Source organism: Populus euphratica, unplaced genomic scaffold (genome assembly GCF_000495115.2).
Source record: "Populus euphratica unplaced genomic scaffold, PopEup_1.0 scaffold174.1, whole genome shotgun sequence".
NCBI classification, from domain to species: Eukaryota; Viridiplantae; Streptophyta; class Magnoliopsida; order Malpighiales; family Salicaceae; genus Populus; species Populus euphratica.
Window position 1 is genome coordinate 366,691 of NW_011499935.1, and position 16,758 is coordinate 383,448.

Below are 16,758 nucleotides of genomic sequence, written 5' to 3' on the forward strand. Positions count from 1 at the left end.
TGGAAAATATTATGCCCTTGCACTTTATTCACAAAGTTGAGAACTGGAACCTCGATGTCTCCTATTTATAGAGCTAACTTTATTACATCCGGAAGCCAGCTTAATTATGAACAGCTAAAAGTGTATTATACGACATAAGACAAGTTGCATTAGCTAGTTTTATATCCCTGAAAGTGGCTAGCCCTGGTAATTTATATCCTTAATCCACATTATTTCTATTTTAATCTCAGATTAGTGACACAGCATATATGTCGTCCGCAGTTTAATAAACCCACAGATTAAATTTAAGCATTCACGTAATTGAGATTGATTCTTTCACTGCTGTGTATTGGGTATGGAATTTAGTAGTTGACTTGCCCTATTTTTATTTTATTTTATTTTATTTTTTGTTCTTCTTTTTAATTTTCCCCATAAAGGAGGGGAATTGCCCTTTTCTAGCGTTGACATTGAGATAAACGAGCACAGCTTATGGATGCCCATTTGCTTCTGTAACGAATCACGGCATACCATGTCAGCTCTAGTCTTTCGAAGAGTTTAGTCAACTGGTTAGAAATAAGAGGAGGTGCTTTAGCAATGTTTATAGAACCCTAAAAAAAGCTAGGACTAATTAATTTTGGACACTAGAGCTAAAGCTATAAAGTGAGTTGGACGGTCGGCATGTATGGCGCCTCAAGTATGAAGTTCTTTCGTCCATAGCTAAAGAATTTCTGGGTTTTTTTTTTTTTGTCAAAAAGGAAAAAACACTGGTTGGGTACAACTGTAAATGGATGTCATCTGTATTGGAAACAGAAAGATTATCCCTCCATTATATGCTGGGAAAAGGCTGCATCTTATAGGTGGCCTACACAGTGATATCTTATGATGAGAGGGGAAGACCCTTCGGCATTCACTCTGTGATATCTACTGGTGGGCCTGGATGTGAAAACTTACCTGGCTGAGGCCAGGAGATATGCCAAAGCTGTCCCTGACTTACAAATTTAGTAACCAAGACATATTCCAGTATTGGCATTTGGCTTTGGGATGGAAAACGCGGTGGGTACAAAGAGAATTTGATTTGGGGGGAGTGCTTAAAAAAGAGTTGAAGAACTCTCTGTGATGTTTAGAGAATTTGATTGAAGTGACACCCATTTCAGAGATTCCTGATCTTATCATTTAACAAAGAAATATAAATGTATAGATGAACTTTCAACCACAATGGAATGAAATGAATTGGAAAGAAGTTTGGTTCTCGAAAGCCGAATGCTTTGCAGTTTTTGTAGAAGGGTGCCTGGGGATAGACTTTAATTTATCACCTCATAATAACAATCTAAAATACTCCAGCACTAGGAAAAAGTTACAATGAGCTTAAAAAAAAAAAGAGATCTTCTTAGCAAAAGCAAAGCACATGGAAACATAAATCGGTTTTTCACAAAAACTCTTCCTGCAAGCCTTTCCATGGATCCATAGTGTATTCTGCAGAAGTGAGTGTGCATTATATACGACCACCAAAGCATTGCACAAACACTCGAACGCTTACAAATCAGCGTATAAGCCAGACTGCCAAGGCACCTGCGAATGAAACCCTCTCTCTTTTATTCCTTCGTGACGTTAGCATAAACAAACAAAACTTTCATCGGTGGGAGTTGAGCTGCCAAAAAAATAAGGTATAGTGGTAACCACAAAAGCAAGGAATATGATGGAAGGAGAAAAAATTCGACATGCTTTTTCACGCGTCTATTTCATACGAAAAACGCAGGTTGTTGACAAGAAAACTCACACACACATTCAGACAGGCCTATCATTATGTTTCTGTGTGTGTGTGTGTGTATATATATATATATAGTACACTCATACAAGTAAAAAGAAAATTCAACTTCTCATCATTACTTCCTTCTGTTGTTGAGAACTAGTTTTCCTTCTGTTGTTGAGCACTAGAATCATTAATATCAGACTTTGTTTTATTGTCATTGATAAACTGGACACTCGAAACTTGTCTTTAAACTTGTGATTAATGGAATCTGTCAATCATGGGAAATACATAAACAAATGATTGAGAAGAGATATTTTGTAATACTGATCAGGATTTATTCTTTCTTGTTTTCAGTAATATTCTTGAAAGCTGCTGTTGATTGTTGCTGCTGCTGCTGCTAGTTGGGATTTTTTTTTTAGCTTTATTTTTTTAGCCGCTGCCCACAAGCATTAGATTCCTCTCTATGTTCCGTAATCCCAGAGACTTCCCTCTCTCCTACCTGTGCGGTTCAGGAATGGATGAATGTGACCCTCTCTGCTTTGATGCTCTCTGCTCTTAAAAAGATTTCCTGCTTTTTTTTTTCCTTCTTTTCTTTTCCTTGTCTTTTTCACCCTCTCCTTTTCATGGATGCTTTGCCTTTCCCTTATTTCAGTTTCTAATATGTTGCTGGCGTTCACACTACATATAAAATTCTTACTGGTGAAAGATATGCATATTCACTTGTTGTATTCCTTTTCCACGCTATACATACACGTTGTCTTTCAGGGTTTTCTTCATTGCAGTACCTCCTCTTCCTGTCATTTATTAACATATAGTAGGTGCACTCAGGTGTTTGGTTCCATCCTCAAAAAATGAGCTATCAACAACATTTTTCCATGGGTTCGGGTTTGTTTCCTTTTGTCTTTTTGATTGCCTGTTTCATTTGAATTGGAATATAGTTTAGATTCTATTAATGCAATGTTATATGTGCTGATCTTCTTGGTTTCTTGTACTAAATCTGTGTTTCCTCTTTTATTCCGTCCTTTCAACTTCGTGGTATATGAGAAGTGATTTCTTTGGTTCAATATTCAGGTAGTAGACCTGCAAGAAGAAACTTTGAATTTGGGAGGACTTGTGTGGTGAGGCCCCAAGGGAAACACCAGGCCACTATAGTTTGGTTACATGGTCTTGGTGATAATGGTTCAAGGTATTGTAGCTATTCTTTCCCTTCTATTGTTGTTGTGTTGTTTTGTTTTGTTTTCTTTCATTGCATTGGCATGGTAATCCACCATTCAAAACCAAGTTTCAGATTCCAAAACTCTCCTTGAGAAAAGAAGAAACTCTTTTCCTTAGATTTATAAAAAATTGCAGATAACCTATTCTTTGTACTCAAGTTCTTCATGGAACGAAGTGTTCTGAGGCTCAAACATCAGTGTGTCTTAGCATATCACTCCCTATTCAGCAAGCTACTGATCACTGTTTTTATGTGGACTTCATCTGATAAACAGTCCAATTGGGCTAGTGGGAACTCAATGATTTACTCCTTAACTAGCCATCAACGATTTATGCATTTTTATCTTTTTTCCTTTTGTAATACATACAAATCCTTTGTTGGAATATGGTGTGCCTTTGGGTTTCAAGGACAACATAAAGAGAAAGGAGTTCACAAATGTCAACACAAAGGCATGTTCTTTATTGGAGGGGACCATATGATATCAAATATTTTCGTTTTCTTCTCCTTTCATCGAGATTCTCATTAAAATAAGTTCCATGGGGAGAGAAGCTACAGCAGTGCCGTGAAATAACGTCGATCTGATTATTCCTCCTTTCCTGTTATTTTCTTGTTTGATGCTGGGCTCAATTTGGGCATGCTTGAATTGGAAAACTTTTATATGTCATATTCATGGCTAGGAGACCACTGGTTCACTTAATTCTGGCAAACCATGTTAAATGTGCTCTGTTCATTTCTCTGCTAAGAACTTTAGAGATAAAAATATTCATTACATTTATGCCTTCAACTGCTGCACTTTCTCAAATGCTGTGATCCCAATACTTAGAAAATATCCTGCAGATGGTTATTAATATTTTAAATTTGAATTTAAGAGATTAGGGATTTTTGTTTTCTTCTGTGGGACATGGCAAAGAAAATATCTCTTAAATCCAGTCATGTTTCTCATTTTATTCTCTATATGGTTGCAGTTGTTCCCAGCTACTCGAAAACCTCCCTCTTCCAAATGTAAGAAGCTCAGTTTTTTTGGTCTTCCTACTTTATGCACTCTGAATGTATTTTTATATATTTTTACTTTAATTATCACCTTGTGGATGTTCTGTTTGCATTCCTCCTCCATAATTATCTTATATCTTTGCATTGAAACTCATGATGCAGGTTAAATGGATTTGCCCAACCGCTCCTACTCGTCCTGTGGCACTGCTGGGTGGATTTCCTTGCACTGCATGTAAGAATGATCAACTTCGTTTCTGATTAATTTAATCACCATTTTTCACTGCATATCCATCTTCAATTATTTCAGAATGGAATCCATTTTCCTAAAATACTTGTAAAACTTTCACAGGGTTCGATGTGGGAGAAATCTCAGAAGAGAGTCCAGATGACTGGGAGGGTTTAGATGCTTCAGCAACACATATAGCAAACTTATTGTCTACTGAGCCGGCTGATGGTATTTTTTAGGCTACATTTTCTGTGAAAATCAACCTTATCTGCTTGCAAGATTTTCCTGTTGGCAGCTTTTTTAAAATACTCTCTGCTTATTCCACTACAAGGGCAACTAATTTTCACAAAAAAGTAGAAGTTCAACTCCATCTGAGATATATGAAGTAATGGTTTCTGGCCAGTATTAAATCGCTCTATACTGTAACGCTACATTATGCAACTTTGATCATGGCTTCCTTTATGTTGATCTTCTTGAGCCAATATAGTTTTCCAAGTTGCAAGTTATCATATCATGTCATCTGATATTAATGTAATGCATCAATCTCTGTCCATATTAGCTGATTCAAATTATGGCAACTTCATTCTTGCAACTTTTTTTTTTTAATGACAGTTAAAATTGCTATTGGAGGCTTCAGCATGGGTGCTGCAACAGCCCTTTATTCTGCAACTTGTGCTGCCTTTGGACGATATAGTAACGGTAATGCGTACCCTATCAACCTCAGAGCAGTTGTTGGACTAAGTGGCTGGCTTCCAGGTTCAAGGTATGACCATTCTGGGCTTTCTTTCCTGAATAAACCCTTTTATCCTGCAGCTATTACATGGATGAGGGATCGGCTGTTCCATCAGCTATCTAAAGAGATCCTATATAGCCCAGTACTTATCTGCAATAATTTCCCATGTTTGCTCGTTAAGAAAGGTTTCTTTTTTGTTCATTCAGGAGCTTAAGGACCAAAGTCGAAGGGTCGCATGAGGCTGCAAGGCGTGCTGCTTCCTTGCCCATTTTTCTTTGCCATGGAACAAGTATGCACTCCTGTCTGTGTCGTCTCGAGCTCCATTTTTTAAACTAAGATATCGATTTAGCATAATATAGTTGGTAGTGGCACTTCAAAAATCTGAGACAGTTTATGAAGCTGAAATGAGTAGCTTTCTTAGCTCTGGTGACAGGAAATCCATAAGAACCTGCCTATCCTTTTGATCATTATCCAGATTTTATATCTGCAACATTACTAGAAAATCGCCCGCTGTTACGCGGGTGGTTAATTTTTTTTTCCCATTGTTTTAGAAGATTATACCTCTTTTTTTAGAATATTAAAACACTATAATATTAGCCGTTGGTCATATTATATCTTTATTGGATTTGTTGGATTTAAATTTATTATTTCATGTTTTTGCATACTCTTCATTTGTAGTATTTTCATGTTTTTTATTATGTCTATGATGTTAAAAATAAGAAGGCAATTCGCATAGATACATCGCACATATTGAATAAATGGACTCATCTTAATCAGCGTATCATTCTGATATTTCAGTTGATTTCAATTAAAATTTGTGCTTACTATCATTTATAGATTACTCATGTGTCTATGAATGTATAGGAAATTAGCAGCATTGTTTACAACCTGCCATAGCTGTGAAAATGCCTAGAAATAGACCGGACTATTCACGTTCATTGAACAACTATATATTTCCATCGCTATCGGATATACACATTTCCCTTCCAAATAAATCTTCATGCAGTGTGACTCTGATAATTCTTTTCAGGTGATGATGTAGTCCCCTATAACTACGGAGAGACATCTGCTCAATGCTTGAACACAGCAGGATTTCGAAACCTGACATTCAAATCTTATGAAGGGTAAAGCATTTTCTTCAGAAAGCAGGAACTAACTTGTAATGGTAAATGTAATACGAAGCAATTTTTGAGTGCCTTAATGTGGGCTGCAGGCTTGGTCACTACACAGTCCCGAGAGAAATGGATGAGGTTCGCAATTGGCTTACAGCGACGCTCGGTCTTGACGGCTCCCGCTCTTAGTTGCAGAACAGAATCAGCTTCAGTCTGGAGCTTATGAGGACGAAGAACGGGGAAAACAATAATGGGAAGAGGAAAATTAGTTAGCAATAGAACAGGTTATGAAATATATGGTATAGATAATATAACCTTCCTGGTTCCCTGCCTGACCCTAAAAATAAATCTTGCATGCTGTCATTTTGATTGTAGAATTTAGCAGTAATGGGTGTAGTCAACTCTGCCAGCTGGGCATTTTGTATTGGTTAATCTAATATTAAGTCTAGTGAGCTTTTCCTACTATCATTCCCTCTCTCTGGTGAATGCATGGCTGTTTGAGTTCTCAGATATGCATTGAAGTTTCCATGCCACAACTTAGATGAACGAAGGGTGTTGACTCATGCCTTTAAACTAAAGCTATAGAAATCCTACTTTTGTATCTTATAAACAGAAATAGAAGGAGAAAAGCACCGCATTCATCTATATATACACATGCTCAAAAAGAGATTATCAACCTGCAAAAGTACCAGTAGATTTCTATGCGCAGATGACCACAGAGTGATCAAAGAGGGTTTAAAAATGCCTGGAGCCGTAGAATTAAGTCACGACGGTAATTACGTGCACTCTCCAAAATTTGTTACCTATCCGAACAAGGGTAAAAAAGGGGTTAAAGACTAGCACCATCTTCCCTGATTTCTTGGGCACAAGGGCTGAGCTTGTGAGCGGTTTCTTGGAATATATCCTGGAGGACAGAACACAAGTCACTTCAGCTTTGGATAAGAAAAAAGTTCCATGTTTTGCCAGACTATATATCCAAATAATTAAGTCATCACTAACCACAAATCGCATATTCCATCATTGGTAGCCAGTGCTACCATTATGATCGCCATCATTTTGATGAATTCCAGCCTGTGACTTACAATACGGAGCAAGAGGAGGGAAAGAAGGCAAATCCTGCAAAATGAATTTGCGTCCACTTCTCAACCACCCTGACGAGCTTGATCTTAACTCAAGTGAATAGATTTTTGGAGACGCCCGTTTCTGATTAAGTGGGAAAAGATTCGCCGCCTTTGTACCTGGGGTACGAGTGTTCTTAAGCGTTTCAGGCATACTATCCTCCAATTTGTTACAGGGAAAGCTGTCAGAACAAAGCTCACTTCCATATAATTTTGGAGCAAAACTGCAAGGTGAATGGCGCCAATTAAAGTAGCCAGAAGATGAGAGGAGGCCGCTTTCTTGTTGAGACTGAACTAACCCCCTAGTGTAGAGAAGCTGAAGAAGTCACACCTAAGAGACAACCCGAGGGTGGAGTCAGATATCGTATATCATTAAGTGCTTCCAATGTCGATGAGAATTGATTAGGTAAAATTAGCTCACTGTGAGTCTCTGGAGTATCCCATGGCTCCTGAGATGGATTGTTCCCTCTTTCAGCTCTTCTATAAACTGTTTCTGCAATTTCATCATCATTATGACGTTAATTCGATAGTAACATCAGAAAAGGGGAAAAAGAAAGATATATTCTTAGTTAGATCCAAAGAAGTTTCTTTCCTAGATCCAATTCCAAAAAAGTTTTGAAATCCAAACGAGGATGTACGTGAGGAAACAGCAACTTCAACATCCTCCACAATTGCCACATAAAATAAAAATCTTAAAAAATGACTAACCCTTCAGTGATCCTACAATGTATGCGATCAAAGGCATGTGCACTACTGATAGACATTTTGAGACTCCAACGTTGTTAATGACAAAAAAAGAAATGTTCCTGTTCTAAAATTTGAATCTTAAGAGAAGAAAACTCAATTGATTAACTAAAGTGACTGGCCTTTCCGACTAATATAAGAGCATGTTGAATAAGAGAAGAAATGTGAGAGAAGAGAGAGCGACAAGGAAAACACGTTGATTGCATTAACTTTTTTATCCCTTTTGTTACATGAAATCTATAGATACAGTAACTAAGAGTAGATTCTAGAATACCCACACGAGGCTCTCATTGTAGTAATAACTAATAGAAATAAAAATAGTAATTAACACGAGACTGGTACAAAATACCCACACGAGGCTCTCATTGCAGTAATAACTAATAGAAATAAAAATAATATCTGGGTTCGAATCTTACTATGCGCGCCTGTCACCCCCGCGGTGTTTTACCTGCTCACTGGGCTTACAGGATGTTCAGTGGGCCGTGTGGATTAGTCGTAGTGCGTGTAAGCTGACCCGGACACCCCATGTAAATAAATAAAAAAAAATAGTAATTAACACGAGACTGGTACTGCAATATTTTTATTTAAACAGTGCTTATAAGTTGATGGGTAGTGAGCACTATTATTAAAAAGTCATCGTTTCGTCAGTGTTCTTTTTTGTTTGAAAACCTTTTTCCCACTACTATTCTTCCAGGTTCATAACAATACTTCCCCTTTTTGAAAAATGTTCCTTGTCCTCAAGGAACAACGGTGGGTACCTTAGGAGAAGATCATCAGCAAATTCCCAGGTTGCTTCAGATGGTGACAGGTCTTCCAGTGAATTAAGACTTATGTTGCTATTTGGTTATGGTGTTTAACCATTCTTCTGTCAAGAATGGCTTAGAGTTGCAACCCTGGCTCTGAGTTCTAGCTAGGTAAGTTGTCATATATTATCTTATGCCCCACATGTTACTTTAATTAGGAGATATGGAACACTGGGTATTTAGCACTTGAACTAGGAAGGCTTAGTCGATATCCTACTACCCCTATGCATTCAATGACTTGATAAGAACCATAGTACTTGGCTGTTAACTTCTGTGAAGTCCTCCTACTTATTGTTTATTGTCTGTAGGGTTGTAATTTTAAATAAATCTAGTCCTCCACCGTGAAGATACATTCATTGTGCTTTTTGTTTGTTAGTTGAATTATACGGTGTTGAGCTAGCTTATTGTGCTTTTTGTTTGCTAGTTGAATTATACGGTGTTGAGCTAGCTTGAGATTGTTTTTAATAGTCTTGAGCGTGTTTTCTCTCTGTGTTAATTGTTTATTAATAACATTTATATTAAAATCCTTAGGAAAGTAAGATATGTGGATTAGAGGGGCCAGACCATATAAGACTTTAAAAGAAATAGACTTGATGGAAGAGTGATGGTTGGTGTTGTACCACTATTCAGCTAAGGACAACCATCTAGACCATTGATTTGGTGTCTTATTTGTCATGCATCTTAATTATTGTTCCAAGCATCAATTCACCACTTTTGTTTGCCTGTCTGTTTGGGGATGATAACCTATAAAATATAACAATTGAACTCCTTGGTAGGTGAATAGATCTTTCCAAAACCGACTTAAAAACATAGGATCTCTGTCACTAACTATAGAGACTGGTAAACCATGTAGTTTGTAGATGTTGTTTATGAAAGCATCTGCTACTGTGACAGCAATATAAGGTTAGAATAGAGCAATGAAATGGGCGTACTTGTTGAACCATCTACCATGACCAACACCATATTTTTTTCTTTTGGAATTTGGTAGCCCTTCAATGAAATCTATATTAATGTCCACAAACAATGCTCGAGGTACAAGGAGAGGTTGAAGCAATCCTAATGTGAGGACATTCTCGCTTTTGTTTTTCTAGTAGATGTGACACTCCCTCATATATGCTCGCACATGCTTTTGTTGTTTCCTCCAATAGAATAGTGATCTCAACCATTTGGCAGTGATAGTAATACCAGAGTGGCCTTCTATAATAGAATCATGATAAAGTGAGATTAGTTCGCCTTGTAAGTTACAGTTATTGCCTACCACCAGCTTGCCTTTCCTGTATAGATGCCCATTCACCCATACATAAAGTGTGTGTAAACTAGAGTCCTGTTTCAATTGAGTTATGATCTCTAATAAGTTGTTATCTGTCACCCAAGAGGTCTAAACTTCTTCTAACAAGTTGGGCGAAATGGTGGAGAGTGTAAGGGAGAACATCTCATTACTAGTGCACTTAGACAAAGCATTAGCAACAATATTTTCCTTTCCTTTTCTATATTTAATATCATAATCAAAGCCTAAAAGCTTGGCTAGCCAGATGTGTTGAGAGGGGTAGGATACCTTTTGTGCCAGCAGGTATTTGAGGCTAACATGATCTGTCCTGATTGTAAAATGCATGCCCAAATGTAGTGTTTCTATTTGGTATCCGCTTACAGATGTCTCTATTTGGTATCCGCCTACAGAATATCCAACATTTCTCTTTCATAGGTCAATAACGCTTGTTATATAGGTCCTAAGGATTTGTTGATGAATGCAATAGGATGTCCCTCCTACATAAGTACAGCATTTAGACTAGATTTTGATGCGTCTATTTTTACCACAAAAGGTTTGTTATGATCAAGCAGGGAGAGAATCGAAGGCTGAGTCATGGCTTTTTTTAGGTTTCTGAAGGCATCAATTGCATCTTCCTTCCAGGAACATGCATAATTCTTTAGTAATTAGATGAGTGGCTTGCTAATGGATTCATAGTTTCTAACAAACATATAATAGCATGCAATAAGGCTTAAGAATCCTCATAGTTGCTTGACATTTTACGGTTTTGGCTAGTTCATAACGACTTAAATCTTTTTAGGGTCAGCAGCTACTCTTTTTTTGGAGACTAAATGCCCCAAATATTCCACTTGAGGAATACCAAATGCACACTTATTGTGCTCAACCACCAACTGATGTCCTTTAAGTAACTCAAATACTAATTGTAAATGTTGTAAGTGTTTGGTCATTGACTAACTATAGATCAAAATATCATCATCAAAGACTAACATAAACTTCCTGAGATGTTCTTGAATAATTCATACATCAAGCTTTGGAAAGTGGCAAAGGTATTAGTAAGCCCAAATGGCATTACTAAGTTGGTAAGCCCAAATGGTATTACCAAGAATTCATAGTGGCCGTTATGAGTTTGAAATGCTGTCTTGAATACATCCCGAGAAGTTATTCTAATTTGATAGTAACCAGATCATAAGTCCACCTTTAAAAACATTATTGCACCCACCACCTCTTCTAATAACTCGTCTAGTATGGGTATTGGAAATTTATCCTCAATGGTAAGTTGATTAAGAGCCTTGTAATCAACACATAGTCTTCAGGACCCATCCTTCTTCTTAACCAAAACAATATGGGGAAACAAAAGGGTGTTGCTTTGTTGATGATTCTAGACTCAAGCATTTCATCTACCATTTTTTCTAATATATCTTTTTACACTCCAGAGTATTTGTAGGGTATAAGGTTGATAACTTGAGCTCATTCTTTCATTGGAATAATGTGGTCGTGGTTTTTAATTAGAGGAAGGCCTTTAGGTTCCCTAAATAATTCTTTGTAACACTCTAATAGTTCTTTCATGGTTGCCCATTCCTTTTAGTTACTTATGGTTTGGAGTGACATAGAGTGCATACCCTTGTTATCTTCCTTAAGAGGTATCAAACTACAGAGACTCATACCTACTAACTGAGTAGGGTTAACCATCAAACTATTAAGTTGCGTTAACTCAATGGTTTGTACCTTAGTGTAGTCAGTACCCTTGAGTAATATGTCTTGACCATGTCGTTTGAAGGACATCCAAAGATCCTTGTTTTTGGATATAATGTTACCTACTGTTATTAGCCATTGAATACCTAAAACCATGTCACATTTGATTAAATCAAGAATGAAGACATTTGCCTTAAAATTTACTTATTGCATTTTCCATCTAAAATTCCTGCATATGGCTAAACAGTGGATAATACCTTCATTTATTGTTTCTACCACTAAGGTTCTGATGAGAGTGGCTAGACATTGTAGCTTGTTGGTAGTCGTACTTTTGAAAAAGTTATGGGTGCTACTAGAAGTGATCAAGATATATACAGGGTATTTGTTAGCCTTTCTAGTTACTCTTAATGTGTGATAACCCATCGTCCCTTCTAGAGCATTGAGAGAAATGTGAGGGGTAAGTAAGTCATGTTCAACAGTATTTACTTCCACTTCTCTGTTAGCAATATCCTTATCATCTTTAATCATGTATAAAGAGTACAATCATTTGTTTTTGCATCTACAACCTATAATAAAACATTCACCATACCAGAAACATAGTCCTTTGGCCCTTCTTTTTTCTAAATCTTTAGGTTATATTGGTTTGGTTGGTTTCTATGAGGAGTGTGTTGTTGGGGTGGGTAGTATACCATCGTGATGTGGTTTGAAGGTATTAAGGGCTTAGGGTGTTGGGTGTTTTGAATATGGTAGATGTGTGTTTTGTTTGAAAGAGGTAGAGTAAGGTAGAACTTGGGAAGGGTATTGGTGTTGAGTTTGGTGTGGTAGAAGTAGTGATCTTCTATAATCTCGAGTATTATCTTGTAGTCTGGCGAAATTATAGGCTTGCTTAAAGGCCTTAGGGTCGAACACTTTAATTGGATTCTTGATCTCTATTTCCAGTCTTTTGATAAAAAAAACATCATTGCCTGTTACTTATTGATGTCGATCTTGTTTTAGAGGATATCAAAATTTGATTATATGTCTCCAAGTTATCAGTCTGCCTTAACTCCATCAGTTCTTTAAGGGGTTTTGTTAGCCGCCAAACCAACCAAACAAAGCCTTAATGTATTTTTCCCACATAGCCTCTCAACCCCCTAGACTTCATGTATAGTTTTAATGTCAGTATAAAGCCATTCCATCTAAATAAAAAGAAGCCAACTTAACCTTTTCTACTTCTTTAATTTCTTCCATGTCAAAATATTGATTGCATTTATACAATCATTTGTGAACATCTTCCCCATCAAAACATGGAAAGTCTCTTCTAGCTTTATTTACCTTATAAGATTGTTACCCCTTTGCACCAAAACTAATCTTTAAAGTAGAACCTCTATGATGTATGTACTGGTAACCATTTGTAAGGTTATGCTCCATCATAGTCATCTGTATCCTCTACAGAAGAGTAGTTTGTTGGTAGGCTATATTGCTGATGAGCTCCTCAATCTTAGTATCTTGAGTCAATTTAGTAGTGTGTGATTATTGTCCATAGGTTTCTAGCAAGGTTAAAACTTGCTCATGTTGCATTTATTGTTCCTTATTTGCAACATCAAAATAATCTTTCAACTTTTTAAGACTTTGAAACCTCATATTGGTGGCATGGTTGAAGTCTAAAGATCAACGACTTTGATACCACTTGTTGCAAGTTAAATCTTGAGAGAACCAATTAGAAAAAAACTCAATTGATTAGCTAGAGTGATTGAGCCTCTCCTACTAAAATAAAAGCATGTTGAATAACATAAGGATTAAGGAGGGAATATGAGGAGAGAAGAGAGAGCAAGAAGGAAAACATGTTCATTGCATTATATTTATTATCCCTTCTATTATATGAAATCTATAGACATAATATCGAAGAGTAGACTCTAAAATAGCCACATGAGGCTCTCACTATAGTAACAACTAACAAAAATAACAATAGTAATTAACATAAGACTGGTATTGTGATGGTTTTATTTAAATGGTACGTATAAGTTGAAGGGTAATGAACATTATTATCAAAACATCATCATTTCCTTAGTGTTCTTGTTGGTTTGAAAACATTTTTCCTGCTACTATTCTTCAGGTTCGTAATAAAACAGTTCAGAGTGTAAGTCTGCAATTATAGAGGTAAGGAAAAAGCATTTGGCAAAAAGCATTTCACTATTGATAATTATGAAATTGTTCTTTACTCAACTTTTATGCTTGAAAAGCTTAAAGATATTCAAATATGCAAATATCATAAGAAATGTAGCAGAACCAATGTGTATTTTAAGCGTAAATGTTAAGATAATTTTAAGTAATCAATCTCAAAACTGACATAAGGCTATAATTTGCTAGTATCGCTATAGTCTTTTATAGCCTGTTAAAGTTTGAATCTCCCATACCTTGAATACTCATGAGAAAAGAAAATCTTATTACAATTAGATTAGCAAGTTCTATTTTTTTATGGTAGAACATGTATCTTGTCTTGTTTTCCGTAGCCAATGTATATGATATGGATTCAGCATATGATCACAACAACATAAAATGGCTAAATAGGAGAGTGAAGAGTCACCTTTTTGTTTTTCTTTCCATAATGATTATAACATCCTTCACATTGACATCCACCAAAACATCCTACTCCATCCTTAATATAGAGAGAACATTTATAAAATAAGAACAGCTTAAAGATAGAATATGCTATATAATTTCCAATCTTAATCTGACATCCTAATTAAACAGGCTGGTTGCTTTTCCTTCTTTATTCAAATGCAAAAACAAGCACAACATCAAAGTTGACAATGTTATATAAAATCAATTTAATTTAGATAAGCAATGAGAAAGAACAATACTTTAGAAAGCTCTTTTGTAAATATATTACTAGAAATGTTAGCACAAACCTAAAAACATTCACAATATTTTTTAGCACACTTTGACTTCTTGCAGTTGCACCCTTTTATATGCCTAGAAGAGGATGGCATCATCCAATTTCTTTTTTCTTGTTGATCATTTTCACCTCAAATATTCTCCTCATTAAGGCTAAGAAACAAGATGGGTAACTTGAAAAATTAGATATTACCATCATATTTACTACGGAGTTGGTGTTAGGATTGTTTCCATGAATGTACAACAATCATAGAGCATTTATTGCCTACCACCACTGTCAAAAGGCTATAATGATAAGTGAGTATTGTCAAATAAGTTACACCAACCATTGACAAAATAGTGCAACCTATGTACTACCACCATTAGTGTCATAATCTATGACCAAGTTGTCTCATCATTTTTGCCTATAAATAGGCACCAAAAAAGCAGCATAAGGTAAAAGTGTGTAGAGCTAAAGATGTGAGAAATATAGGAGAGAGTAAGCGACCAAGAGTAGCAAGCAATGACTATCATTGCAGCACTACAAAGAAAGAAAAAAGTAAAGTTGAGAGTTGTAATGAATGGATGATTCCTCATCTTCTTTTGTTATAAATCCTTTTCTCTTTTTATATAATCAATTAGTTTCTCTCGTGGATATAGATGATTTGTCGAACCAAATTAAATATTATATCAGTGTCCTTAGCCTCCAATAGGCAATTATCAGAACATCACCGGTCGGAATCCCTAACCATTAGTATTAGAGCTTTTGGTTTAAAGTGGTGTTTGATTTTTGCTAAAAAATAAAAGTTGTCAACATTGTGTTTTGACCATACCATCATATAGAAGAGGAAGAGACGAGCATAATGGTGAAAACAGAGCAAAAATCAAACATCGTACATGGCTACAAGCTCCCACACGCCACAACAAAGAGGCTACCCACTCGTGTAGACATGTGTCACACATGCCACGCATCTTCTTGGCCTAGATGGGTTGACCCAACCCGAATACCAAATGACTCAACCTACATGACTGACCCGAATAAGGATGGGGTCATCATAATGTAATCATGGCGTCCACATGCATAGTTGGCACGTTATGTCAGCGATCAGTCAACTGATACATCAACACAGTGAAACCCCCATGCCACATTATTAGCCTCGAGCTGAGCTGAATTGAGCCGAGTTAAGTGGAGCCAAGCTGAGGGATAGGATCCAATATTGCCGATCCTACATGCAACCGGATATGAGATTGAATCTAGGTCACTCATCATGTCAGAGTTGTTTTGATCAAATCTTAGCCATTTAAAATGCAATTTGGATGATTTCAAACTTGTTTCTAGTTAATTTGATCGTTCTGGATGAAATGGTATGGTTCGATCATTAAGTTTTGGACTAAAAGTGATTGTGGTGAATATTAGAAGAGATTGTCTAATTATAAAACATTTAAAGGTTATCATGGTGGTCGATAGAGATGAAGAAAAAATTGCACATGTCTGCCCAATTACATATGCTAAATTGCTAAATGGGGAAATTTTTTAGTTACCTTAAAAGAAGGTAAAATTAGGATACTCTAGACATTTAATCATATAGACGATTTGAGTTGGAGAGTGGAAATTGATGAAGACCAATCTTAAAGAATCTAAACACTAGTAGTCTCGTCAGATGTTGAGAAATGAGGTATAAAACCAAGATATTCCAGATCAATTATAGAGGAAAACCGCAACAAAGGTAGCAAGTGGTTGTATATACAGAAAGACAATATGATGGATAGATATGGCCTAAGAAGTTCTATCTAGGAGATTGGGTTTTAAGCGGGATCAGTGTGACCCTTCTAATCTTTCCTAAGAAATTGCTTAGTTGATGGATTATCTATACGGTACTATTTTCATTTATGTAATAATTTATAAAGAAACTATTGAAGACTAGCAGGATGAAGGTACAAAGGAATAATTGGGTTCGGTATGTTCATAGATCTGATGGAATGGTGATTTCTCAAAAGAAGTTAGATTCAGCGATTGTAATTTCTCAATAAGAGAAATGATGAATACCCTGATAATTAAAAAGAAATACAACAAGATGATAAAGATTAGCACCCTATTTTGACTTGGATAGGTGTTGTGACAAGATAAGCTGTTGTCAAATATAAAAGCAAAGCAAAAAATAGGGAGAAATCTAGGGAATAAAAATTGCATGAGGGCACACATAGATTGTGTAAGAGTACTGTTAGGATCCAATAAGGTACTGTAATGAGACAATAAGTGTAAAGAGATTCCTAG

General features: G+C 36.3%; 1 protein-coding gene and 1 pseudogene across 2 annotated transcripts; one reads left to right on the plus strand and one right to left on the minus strand.

Moving 5' to 3' along the window:
• Positions 1–1,980: 1,980 nt before the first annotated feature.
• LOC105136398 (alpha/beta-Hydrolases superfamily protein) lies at positions 1,981–6,468 on the plus strand. Of its 2 annotated transcripts, XM_011041710.1 has the most exons (9): positions 2,014–2,614; positions 2,801–2,915; positions 3,908–3,944; positions 4,095–4,164; positions 4,282–4,386; positions 4,771–4,921; positions 5,098–5,180; positions 5,922–6,015; positions 6,105–6,468. In XM_011041710.1, exons 1-9 carry the CDS (start codon positions 2,581–2,583, stop codon positions 6,190–6,192), a joined length of 777 nt encoding a protein of 258 aa, XP_011040012.1. In that variant the 5' UTR covers positions 2,014–2,580; the 3' UTR covers positions 6,193–6,468. The 2 variants fall into 2 exon arrangements, with proteins under 2 accessions (XP_011040013.1, XP_011040012.1); XM_011041711.1 differs by lacking the exon at positions 6,105–6,468 and having other exon boundaries at positions 1,981–2,614; positions 5,098–5,238; positions 5,869–5,940.
• Positions 6,469–7,020: 552 nt separating this feature from the next.
• On the minus strand, positions 7,021–14,599 carry LOC105136429 (protein tesmin/TSO1-like CXC 2; annotated as a pseudogene).
• Between the last annotated feature and the right edge of the window lie 2,159 nt (positions 14,600–16,758).

Bases quoted from the DNA above. Each gene is read 5' to 3' on its own strand.
- LOC105136398 (XM_011041710.1), top strand. From the start codon at position 2,581: ATGAGCTATCAACAACATTTTTCCATGGGTTCGG. The intron at 4,922-5,097 runs GTATGACCATTC...TTGTTCATTCAG, and splicing joins GGCTGGCTTCCAGGTTCAAG to GAGCTTAAGGACCAAAGTCG. The intron at 6,016-6,104 runs GTAAAGCATTTT...TGTGGGCTGCAG, and splicing joins ACATTCAAATCTTATGAAGG to GCTTGGTCACTACACAGTCC.